The sequence below is a fragment of the Scyliorhinus canicula genome, chromosome 17 (genome assembly GCF_902713615.1).
Source record: "Scyliorhinus canicula chromosome 17, sScyCan1.1, whole genome shotgun sequence".
In the NCBI taxonomy this organism is placed as follows: Eukaryota; Metazoa; Chordata; class Chondrichthyes; order Carcharhiniformes; family Scyliorhinidae; genus Scyliorhinus; species Scyliorhinus canicula.
Genome location: NC_052162.1, coordinates 50,883,841 through 50,895,938, shown reverse-complemented (window position 1 = coordinate 50,895,938; position 12,098 = coordinate 50,883,841). Strand labels below are relative to the sequence as shown.

The following is a 12,098-nucleotide window of genomic DNA, read 5'->3' as shown; positions in this document are numbered from 1 at the left end:
TTGTTTTGGGTGGGGGTCGCATGATCAGAGTATTCGGCATTGTGGTCTCTGTCCACGCACTGCATTGGGAGGATTTGCAGGTGGTGCAGGGGGAGGTTCAGCAGCTGCAATGGGGGTTGGATGTGGGGTTATTGGCGGACAAGGGGGTTTGCAAGAGGGTGAGGGCGTCTGTGGTAGTATGGCTAGAGAGATCATATTACCCGAGAACCAAGCTGCCATTGGTACAGCAGCCTCGCTGCCCATTGGCCCAGGCAAGTTATGTGCCTCTCATGACCATGTGCCAATTGGTTGTGGATGGTCATGTCACTCCCCACCGATTGGCTGAGGGGTTGGTAGCTCCGCCTAAAAGGCAGGGTATAAGAGCTCGTACTGGCTGGCAGTCAGCCTTTCTCTGTATGACCACTGCCAGGCTCACATCTAGCGTATTAAAGCCTGTTGTTTGGAACTTCGCTACGACTAGAGTCCAATTGATGGTGCATCAGCGTCCATTCAACATTATGTGGAGCTAAACCAATACAGGGGTAGTTTCTGCCTCCATGCTGTGGGATGCACTGAAGGCAGTGGTAAGGGGGGAATTTATATTGATTTGGGTGCACAGGGAGAGAGCGGAGTGGGCTGAGAGGCTGAAGGACATTTTGAGGGTGGATTGGAGATATTGGTGGCACCTGAGGAGGCGTTACTATAGGAGAGGGTGAGGCCTCATATGGAGTTTGGGCTGGTGTCCAGAAAGGCGGTGAGACAATTGCGTAGAGCCGGAGGGGGGGGGGGGGGGGGGGGGGGGGGGGGGGGGGAGAGAGAGAGAGCAGAGAAGCGGGGAGAAAATTAGCAGGATACTTGCGCACCAGTTAAGGAAGCAGCCAGCAGCAAGGGAGATTGGGAAGATGAGAGGGGCGTGATGGTATCAGAGTCAGAGGGGACAAAAGGGTTTTTGAGGACTTTTATCGGACGTGTACAACTCTGAGCCTCCGGTGGGGGATGAAGCAGTTTTTGGATGGATTGTAGTTCCCGAGGTTTGAACAAGCAAAGGTGGAGGGACTGGGGGCCCCGATTGGGCGAGGGAGGTCATGGATTGTATGGCATTGATGCAGGCAAGGAAGGCCCGAGCCAGATGGGTTCCCAGTTGGGCTTTATAAGGTTAGGTTGGAGCTGGCGCTCCTGGGTCGCTCACTTTAAAAGGAGGACAAAGACCAGGAGAAGTGTGGATCGTACCACACTCTCGCTGTTGAATGTAGATGCGGTTATTGGCGAAGAGGCTACCAACGCGAATAGAATATTTTGTGCTGGGGATGATAGATAAGGATCACGCGGTGTTTGTGAAGGGGTAGCAACTGTTGCCGAATGTACGGAGGCTGCTTAATGTTATTAAGAAGTGTTATTTTGATGTGCTTGGATAGCCGGGAAGTGGACACACAAATTGATGCGGAGAAGGCATTCGAGCTGTTGGATCAGTTCGGGTTTGTGAATTGGGTTGAGCTGCTGTCTAAGGCGTCTAAGGTGAGTGTTCAATGAACAAAATCAACTCGGATTATTTTGTGTGGCATCGGGGATCAAGGCAGGGGTGCCCACTCCTCTCCACTGCACTTTACTCTCGCAATTGAGCCGCTGGCAATGACACTTGTGGGGTCAAGGGGGTGGAGGGGGATTGAGCTGGAGGCAGGAGGGTGTTGAGCAGAGAATTTCTATGTATGCAGATGACCTCCTGTTGTATATTTTGGACCCAGTTGGGTGCTTTAATAGGATCATGGGGATTTTGGGAGAGTTTGGCCCTTTTCCAGGGCACAGACTGAATATGGGGAAAAAGCGAGGTGTTCCAATTAATGCACGGGGACAGGAGAGGAGACTGAGAGAATTGCCGCTGGTGGGGGCGAGTTTTCGCTACCTAGGGATACAGTTGGCATAAGCTGAACCTGATGCAGCTAGTGGAGGGAATGAAGGTGGACTAAGAGGTGGGATGTGCTGCCATCATCTTTGGTGGGTCGGGTACAGTGAAGATGACGATGCTGCTAAAGTTTTTATTTGTATTCCAGAGTCTTCCGCTTTTTATTCCCAAGTCCTTTTTTTGGAAGGTTAATGGGATGTGTTTGAGATTTCTGTGGGTGGGGAAGGCTTCAGGGTGAGGGTGTCCGGTGGTGGTATCAGCACTGAGGGTTTGGAACCAGTTTTGGCAGCACTTTGGGAGATTGTTGTTTTATTTTGGTGGGGTGGCAGGGTGGCTGCGAGCTGAGTGGGGTGTGTTGATTGGGGGGAGGTGCTGAGAGGGTGGGGTTTGTTAGCCGTTGCCACAGTTGGCTTTTGTATTTTTCTGATTGTCTATGTTTAAAATGATTTCAATAAAATATTTAAAAAAGAGAATCCTGCAAATGTTCTCTGTTCAAAAGTCTTTCAAATTGTATTTACATGCTACATTTACTAGTAATTGGAATGGAGGAACAATAAAATGTTATTTAATTTTTAAGTAATAAAAAAGACTCTGCACTATGTTTTAAGATTAAGAGGAGTATAAAAACATTTAATCGGCTCTAAGGATCCATTTCAGAGACTACTTTGAACAATTGTTAGGAGGATCTTATCTCAAATCTGTGACACCTCAAGAAGAAAAATGCTATAATTGAAATTAATGCATCATTATAAAAAATGCAATTTCTTTATTTGCTCATTACTTTAAATACTGGAGGCATTGGTAAATAACATGAAAACATGCTCAGCAAGCCTACTTTGTAGATGCCCACTGAAGGGATGCTGTACAGTTGTGTATTCCAATAGCTTTTGTAGAGCAAGAAATTATTTCAGAAACTTCTTCCAATTGTACACTGTGCTTGAGGAAATGAAGCAGAACACTAAATGCAAAGCCAACATTTTACTGACAAGTTAGTGGTTCAATTATTTACAAACACAATTTTAAGGGCCTTTCATGATGATTATGTTGTTCAATACCATTCTTGATCACTCTACATTTTGACTGCTAGTCTTCTCTATTTCTTATTTAATGTTTAACGCATATTTCAATAAATTACCTGAAATGTGAAACATTCCACGTCATCTGCTGTCTTTATGAACTATCCTTCTCAGCTGTTCTGGATTATTATAGTAGAGTTTATTGCAACATTGCACTTTAGCTCTTATACATCTTGTGTTCTCTGGGTTCCTGATAAGTGCAGCAAACATGTTCGGCCAATGCGCTCGGATTAACATATGTACCAGTTCCTCTCTATTTAACACTCTTCCATTATTTATACATAATATTATTCAAGAAGCAGCTGGGCATCTTATGCACTTAGCAAAAAGCAAGCAGATGCTGTGAAATCTCTCATTCACGAATAGTACAGTTCAATAGTGCAATTTCTTGTAGTTTAATGTTCTGAACTGGACACGGTGTGTAGGCAGGATTCAAGGAAGTGTTTAAGTCCATCAAGCTCTTGGTCATACAAATACTCCACATACCAGTTCCATGCTTTTCCCTATCGAAAAACAAACGATACAGTTATAAGAGATTCCATAGGATGCAGCTCTGTCACTGGATAAATCATAGGCACAAATTAGTAAAGTTCCTTATGATCCTGGCACTTGTAACGCAACTTCTTGGGTATATGTAACTGTAGTTCTTTGCTCTTACAATGTTAAACACTTGTGTTAGAAATAAAACAAAAAAGGAAGACAAAAGGATACTGAGGAAAAAATGCAATGAGATAAATAAATCACATACCGGGTTGAGAGAATAAAACTATGGGGAAGAGAAATAATGTGGGGGTGAAAGAATGACGTGAAGAAAGTGAAGATCAAAAAAGGGAGAAAAAAAGCTCACATTTGTATCGCACCGTTTAAATCTTCACACCTGAAACTCCAGGAGTGAAATTACTATGAAAACATAGTTGCTGTTATAACGTGGCAGCCAATTTGTGCAAAGAAAAGCCCCATAAAGAGCAACACTGGGACACTAGAATTCTCCTGCTCTTCTAAGAGTTACTTGGATTTTTTGCTCTTTTTAATTCGTTTGTGGGAAATGGGCATTCGCTGGCAAGGCCAGTTTTTATTGCCATCCTAAATTACCCTCAAGGTGGTGGGGAGCTATCATCTTGAATCACCGTAGTCTGTATGATTACGGAACAGCTATATTTCAAAGTCAGGAAGGTGCTATCTGTGAATTGGAGGGAAATGTGGAGGTGGTATTGTTTTCCATGTGGCTGCTGCTCTTATCCTTCTTGATGGTAAACTCTCCCTGAGTTTGGTAGGTGCTGTCAAAGAAGCTTTGACAAGTTACAAGACTGCAGCTTGTAGATAATACTCACTGCACCAGTGACATACAATTTACAGTGCAGAAAGAGGCCATTCGACCCATCGAGTCTACACTGGCCCTAATAATAATAATAATAATAATAATAATAATAATTGAAAAGAGGATCCTCCCTAAGCCCACACAGCCACCCTATCCTTGTAACCCATTAATCCCACCTAACCTTTTGGGACACTAAGGGCAATTTAGCATGGCCAATCCACCTAACCTGCACATCTTTGGACTGTGGGCGGAAACCCATGCAGACATGGGGAGAACATGCAGACTCGACTCAGACAATGACCCAAGCTGGGAATCGAACCTGGGACCCTGGAGCTGTGAAGCAACTGTGCAAACCACTGTGCTACCGTACTGCCCAGTGGAGAAGGAATAGAAAGGTGGTGGATAGGGTGCCAAACAAGTAGGTTGCTTTGTCCTTGATGGCATTCAGCTTCAATATTGTTGAAGCTGCACTCACCCAGACCAGTGTAAGTACTCTGTTACACTCCTGACCTATGCCTTGCAGGTGGTGAAAAAGTGAGTCAGGAGAGTTACTTGCTGCAAAATATCCACTGACAACCACTACAATGTTGTGTTAGGACATTCAGTGATGGTAATACTAATGAATGTCAAGGCAGATGGTTAGACTGTCTCTTGTCGGAGATTGTCACTGCCTCGCATTTGCATGGTTTAAATGATACTTTCACCATCCGAGAGAAATAGAAGAGCAGATATGTAGGCAAATTTCACAGTAGTGTAAAACTAATAGGTTAGTGATAATGGGGGATTTCAACTTCCCCAATATTAACTGGGGTAGCCATAGTGTGAAAGGTTTAGAGGGAGTGGAATTCTTATTGCACCCAGGAGAGCTTTTTAAGGCAATACGTAGAAGGACCTAAAAGAGAGGGGCATTCCTAGACTTTTTTCGGTAACAAAGGTGGGCAAGTGGTTAAAGTATCAGTGGAGGAGCATTTTGCAGACAGGGATCTTTAAATTCAGGGCTACACGGTGGTACAGTGGTTAGCACTGCTGCCTCACGGCACCTAGGATCCCAGGCTCGATCCTGGCCCTGGGTCACTGTCTGCGTAGAGTTTGCACATTCTACCAGTGACTGTGTGGGTCTCACCTCACAAACCAAAGATGTGCAAGTAGGTGGATTGGCCACTAAATTGCCCCTTAATTGGAAAAAAAAAACGAATTGGGCACTCTAAATTAAAACAAAAATCTCTGCTGGATTCAAGAATGTTATATAAAATGACGGATTGGCCTGATATCAAACTTCTAAACTATGGGAAGGCCAATTTTAATAAGATCAGATATGATCTGGCCAGAGTGGACTGGGAGCAGACACTTGTAAGGTAAATCTATGACAGAAGAGTGGGACACATTCAAGAAGGAAATAGTGAGTACAGGGCCAACATATTCCAATAAAGAAAAAGTTGGAACCAACAAATCCAGTGAATCTAGGGAATTGAGAGATCTATAGCATTGGATAAAGAGAAAAAGGGAAACTTATGGCAGTTATCGAGTGCTCAAAATAGCAGAAGCCCTGGAGGAGTATAGTGTGTGCAAGAGGGAACTTAAAAAGGAAACCAGGAAGCAGAAAGGGGACATGAAAGGACACTGGCAAGTAAAATAAAGGAAAATCCAAAGTTGAGATACAAGCACATTATGGGTAAAAGGATAATTAGAGAAAGAGTAGGGCCCATTAAGGACCATAGTGGTAATTTGTGTGTGGAGCCAGAGGATGTGGATAGGACTCTAAATGAATAGTTTGTTGTCAGTATTCACTTGTGAGCTTACAGTGTGAGTATAGAAAGCAGGGAGAAGGACTGTTAAAAAATTAAAGAGATTAACATAGATTGGGATGAGGTTCTGAGTGGTCTGGCAGGCTTAAAAGTGGACAAATATCCAGGCCAGATGAATTGTATACCAAGCTATTGAGTGAGGCAAGGGAGGAAATAGCAGGGGTGCTTGCAATAATTTTCAATTCCTCCCTGGACAGAGGAGAGGTGCCGGTGGACTGGAGGATAGCCAGGAAGGAAGGGATAAACTTACTGCAATTGTATAGGGCAATCACGGAGAGCATCAGCTCCATGCAGGCGGGGAAGGCGCCTGGACCCAACAGACTGCTATAAAAATTTTGCGCCGGCCCTGGTTCCACACCCAAGGGACATGTTCGCAGACTCGCTAACCTAACACAGGCCATGATATCGCGGATACCCCAAAAAGACAAAGACTCGACGGAATGCGGATCAAACAGATCCATTTTTCTGCTCAATGTAGACGCGAAGATCCTGGCCAAGAGACTGGAGAACTGCGTACTAGAAGTGGTCACATACGGTCGAGAGGAAGAACCTCTGAGGTACTGGAGCAGGGTTCACCTCCTGGGTGAAAATCCTGTACAACGCCCCCAGGCAAGCGTTCGAACCAACACCACTAGCTCTGAATACTTCCAGCTGCAACAGAGGCACTCGGCAGGGATGCCCATTCTCCCCGCTCCTGATTGCCCAAGCAATTGAACCTGTGGCGATTACACTGCGAGGTGCAAAAAGCTGGAAGGGCATCCAAAGGGGAGGCAGAGAGCACAGAGTCTCACTCTATGCGGTTGACCTGCTCCTCTATGTCTCGGAACCACAGGAAGGCTTGAGAGCAATCATGCAGCTCCTGCAAGAGTTTGGAACCTTCTCGGATTATAAACCTAACCTGGGCAAGAGCAAGGCATTCCCGGTGAACCCAAATGGGGGAGGGGCAGAGCTGGAGAGACTCCCATTCAAATTAGTCCAAAACAAATGCCACTACCTGGGGATCCAAATAGCCTGGGATCGAATCTGACCAGCTGGTGGAGGAAGTGAAAAAGGACCCACAAAGATGGGACATTCGCCTGCTCTCCCTGGCAGGGAGGGTGCAGACGATCAAAATGAATGCACTGCCGAGGTTCCTCTTCCTGTTCAGATCTATACTGATCTTCAACCCAAGGCCTTCTTCCACAGCAGACAAAGTGATTATGCCATTTGTGTGTGTGTGTGTGTGTGTGTGTGTGTGTGTGTGTGTGTGGTGGGGTGGGGGGGGGGGGGGGGGGGGGGGGAGAGAATCCAAGAATCCCCAAATCAACACTGCAGAGGAGAAAAGTCGTGGGCGGCCTGGCACTACCGAATACTACCATTGGGTAGCGATAGAAGAGAGAGTGAGGGGATGGATACGCGAACACCACAGAATGGGTGAGGATGAAGGAGTCTTCCCACAAAGGAATAACCCTTCGGGCCATCGCCACGGCAGCGCTCCCCCTCTGCCCCCCGGACGAAACACACATCCGGCCCAGTGGTGATAGTCACACCAAGGACATGGAACTGGAAGAGGCAACATTTTGGTTTGACCAAGATGTCCCCCATCTGCGGAAACTATAAAGTCCCACCAGCCATGCTCGACACCACTTAACATTTAACACGCTAACATTTAGAGACTTTCACATGGGAGACAAGACTAGCGATACTAAGCGAATTGACGGGGGACCTGGAACCACCGAAAGGACAAGAACTTAGGCACCTTCAGGTAAAGCACTTTCTCTGCAAAATGACGGTCGGATACCCCAGCGCCCCGAGAACCACATTTCTAGAGGGCCTGATAAACAAGGATAGTAATGAAGGGAGAAACTGCAGGAAAATCTATGGACAGCTACTGGACAGGGCAAGACTGCCACTGGACAAAGTCAGACGAAAATGGGGGGAGGACGAACTGGGGACAGAAGTGGGCTGGGGACTCTGGAGCGAAGCACTGAGCAGGGCCAACTTAACCTCCTCCTACGCAAGGCTCAGCCTCATGCAGTTTAAAGTGGTGCACAGAGCACACCTAACCAGAACCCGAATGAACAGGTTTTTCCTGGAGGTGGAGGATAAATGCGAACGGTGTTAGGGAGGCCTGGCTAACTACACCCACATGTTCTGGGCTTGCCCCTGACTTGTAGGGTTCTAGACAGCCTTCTTCGAGGCATGTCCAAAGTCATGGGGGTGAGGGTGGAGCCGTGCCCAAGAGTGGCAATCTTCAGGCTATTAGGAGAGCCAGAACTACACACGGGGAAAGAGGGCCGATGTCCTTGCTTTCGTTTCCTTAATCGCACGCCGGAAAATCCTGCTCGGCTGGCGATCTGCAGCACCACTCATAGCTGCAGACTGGCTGGCAGACCTGGTGGAATTTCTCCATCAGGAGAAGTCCAAGTACACCATCCGAGGGTCGGAAGAAGGCTTCCTCAAAGCATGGGGGCAGTTTGTCGGCCCGTTCAAAGACCTGCTCAACAACGACTAGGGAAAGGATGAGAGACGGGGAAAGAGCAGACAGAGATACACAACTCTAAGAGGTACACAGGGAAGGGGGGGATGAAGCGAGGAGAAAACTTGGGAACCATAGGAAAAAGTGGGAGAGTGGGGTGGGGGGGGAAGAGAATGGGACAGGAAGCAACACCCCCCCCCTCCCCCGAGCCCACAAGGCCTGCAACAGAAACCAGAAAAGGGGGGGGGGGGAAGAGAAGGGGGAGAACAGGAGCTCTGGGGCAGAACATCTAGAACAAAAGAAGGGGATGCCGAGGAGGGGACGGGGGGGGCATCAAGAAAGGTTGTATGTACACAAGAACTGCATAAATACAAAGTTTCATTATGTAAAATTGAAAATGCCAATAAAAATATTTTAAAAAAAGGCGGCATATGGTATATTTGCTTTTATTAGCCGAGGCTTAGAATTTAAGAAAAAGATGATTACGCTGGAACTGTATAAAACACTGGTTAGCCCACAGCTAGAATATGGCATGCAGTTCTGGAATACACATTATAGGCGGATGTGATAGCACTGAAAAAGATGCAGAGATTTACCAGGAAGGGTGTGGTAGCATTGGGAAGGGTGCAGGAGATTTACCAGGATGTTACCTGGGTTGGAGAGTTTTAGTTATGAAGAGAGATTGAATCAACTTGACTTGGAGTGTTTTCCTTGGAGCAGAGGAGATGGAGGGGAGATAGCACAAGACAGCAGTGGGGGTTCAATTCCCATTCTGGCCTCCCTGAACAGGTGCCGGAATGTAGCAACGAGGGGCTTTTCACAGTAACTTCATTGAAGCCTACTTGTGACAATAAGCGATTATTATTATATGATTTGAGATGTATAAAATTATCAGGGGCATTGATAAAGTAGACAAGAAGAAACATTTCCCCCGGTTGAGGGATCAATAACCAGGGGTGGCATAGATTAAAATAAGGGGCAGGAGGTTTAGGGGGGATACGGGGAAAAACCTTTTTACCCAGAGGGTGCTGGGAGTCTGGAACTTGTTGCCTGAAAGGGTGGTGGAGGCAGAGACCCTCATAACATTTTTAAAATATTTAGATATGCACTTACGATCCCACGGTATACAAGGCTATGGGCCAAGTGCTGGAAAATGAGATCTAAATAGTTAGATGATTGTTTTTGACGTGATGGGCCGAAGGGCCATGTCTGTGCTGTATGACTCTTACGTGTTACATTGACACAAGATGGCAATTAGTTTCATGCTTTAATATCTCATCCTAATGGCAACGTGTTGTTCAAACCCACAACTTCCTGACTCAAAGACAAGAGTGTTATGACTGAGTCAAGGTGGACGAGGGTGAAAATGTATAACCTGGGGAAAGGAATGGAAAACAAGAATATAATGGAGAGGCACGAGGTGGCATGATAAAAGACAGGAGTCAGGAAACGGTAGAGACAGGAGGCAGAAAAGGGTAGAGAAAGTAAATGGCTGAAAAGAGTGTGATGGAAGAAAGGTGGAAACAGGAAAATCGTGGGAGTGGAAAGAAGAAAATAGTGAAAAAGGAAGAGATCAAATAAGAACAAGTATTAACAGAGGAATTTCAAAAGCCAAATGGAAATGTAGGATCAATTATTTGTTTATATCAAAATACAATACATGATCACATTCATATGTACGAGGCGCAAGATGGATTGATCAAATCTCATTTTCTCATCGATATTCTTTGGAAAAACATCTATTTAGCATACCTGTATTGCATGCAATTGCTTCTTTCTACTGGGCCGCTGCTGCAAAAACAAATAATAATATTGGGGTTATCAAAGTTAAAACTATCAGCATCTTCTTTAGAAGTTTGATTCTCAATTTAGCATGGCCAATCCATCTAAACTGCACATCTTTGGACTGCGGGAGAAAACCGGAGCACCCAGAGGAAACTCACGCAGACAAGGGAGAATGTGCAGACTCTACACAGACAATGACCTAAGCCGGGACTTTGGAGCTGTGCTACCGTGCCGTACAAATTCCGTGTGGGAGATAGAATCAATTAAATATATTTAAATTATAGTTAAAACTCTCTCCCACAGCATTATAAATATCGCTAGTGGCAACCAATGTCATAAAACAAACAAACACAAAATTTGCAAACAAGCGCATGTCAGAAAAAAATAAGCAACTTCAGCCATTAAAATCAGACAGGCCCAATTTGTACGAATCAAGAACCACTGTTGGGGTGGAATACATATAGCAAACAACTGGCTTCTGACAGTGCAATGATAGTGATGAACTATTTATATCTGAAAGAGTGTTGCCATCAATAGTTACTCTCAGTCAGCCAATCCAGAGGGCTACAACAGAAATTGAAGGGAGGAAGAGACAAAATTGGCACAATGAAGGAGCTAAAGAAGCTGTACAGAATAGCTTCAGTGTGTGGTGAAATTTAGAAGATGAGCAGATGAGTAAATTAGACTGATGTTGAAATCACCAAGGATTATGAGTGCAGAGACTGGATGAGGAAGATAGAACAGATATTTCAGCAAGAAAGACAATGATGGGGCCCTACAGGGTGGTGGCAGTGAGACATTGAAGGAACAGCAAGAGAGATAGAGAATGCAATGCTCAAATGAAGATGAAGTGTCAGAGATTAAGTAGACAGCTAAAAATGAGATTACAACAGAATACTTCATTATGTCTCAAAACAAGATTTCTGTTGGATATAAATATGTCGATATTACTTTAAACACTCTAGCCAGTCTAGGGCATAGCCTCATGCCACTTTTATCAAGAGATCTATCCAGGGAGTCTACAAGTTTTCCTCAAGGAATTACTGATTTGTACCTATAGTCAATTAATTTCCTTTTACTCCAAATGTAGGCAAGCACATAAGAATCAAAATTATACAGTAACATATCAGTAATTGAGAAGTTTACAGATACACGCCTAACTTTAGATCATTCCATAGAACCCCTACAATGCAGCAGGAAGCCATTCTTCTCATCAAGCACTGACCCTCCAAAAGAGCACTCTATCTAGGCCCACTCCCACAGCCTATCCCTGCCATTGGTCATGGCCAATCCACTAACCTGCAAGTCTTTGGAGTATGCAACCTTGAAAGCAAGGTTACAACTATTGTATCATTTTGTAGTTCAATTATAATATTGCCAGATAATGACAGGGTTGCACTAGCACAAACAGAATAAAACTCACTGGCACAAATCAATTTGCTGTAACACTGATTCTCTGTAACCTTTGCAATTGGGTCTTAGTTCACAATCAATGCCTACCTTCTGGATAAAATTTAAGGCATGTCCCATGAGTGCTGGATGATTAACAATTGTAAAGCTGCTCACAAAATCTGGAACCCTGGTCTGTACTAGCAGATTGTGTTCAATTCCAATACCCATCGGGTGAATATCTTGTTCAAAGTTTCTAGACGTCCACAAGCAGCTGACTGCAGTCTTCATAAGTGTGTTGTACTGTTGAAATGCTTTCCTGTTCACCCTCAAACATATATGCGCCTGAAATACATTTAGAAAAGATACATTTGGAATGCCAGTATAT

The 12,098-nt window shown here is 45.0% G+C and overlaps 1 protein-coding gene across 4 annotated transcripts in view; it reads right to left on the bottom strand.

Annotated features, from left to right (window-relative positions):
- Positions 1 to 2,608: 2,608 nt before the first annotated feature.
- The window catches only part of LOC119951755 (ADP-ribosylation factor-like protein 6), a 204,383-nt gene continuing 194,893 nt past the window's right edge, over positions 2,609 to 12,098 (bottom strand). For 3 of the 4 annotated variants that reach the window (XM_038775080.1, XM_038775082.1, XM_038775084.1), the window contains 3 exons: positions 11,822 to 12,055; positions 10,289 to 10,327; positions 2,609 to 3,458 (listed from right to left, as the gene is read on the bottom strand). In XM_038775080.1, coding sequence (XP_038631008.1) covers positions 3,351 to 3,458; positions 10,289 to 10,327; positions 11,822 to 12,055 — 381 coding nt within the window. In that variant the 3' untranslated portion in view covers positions 2,609 to 3,350. The remainder of the gene's footprint in view (positions 3,459 to 10,288; positions 10,328 to 11,821; positions 12,056 to 12,098) is intronic. The other variant, XM_038775083.1, reaches the window with a different exon arrangement.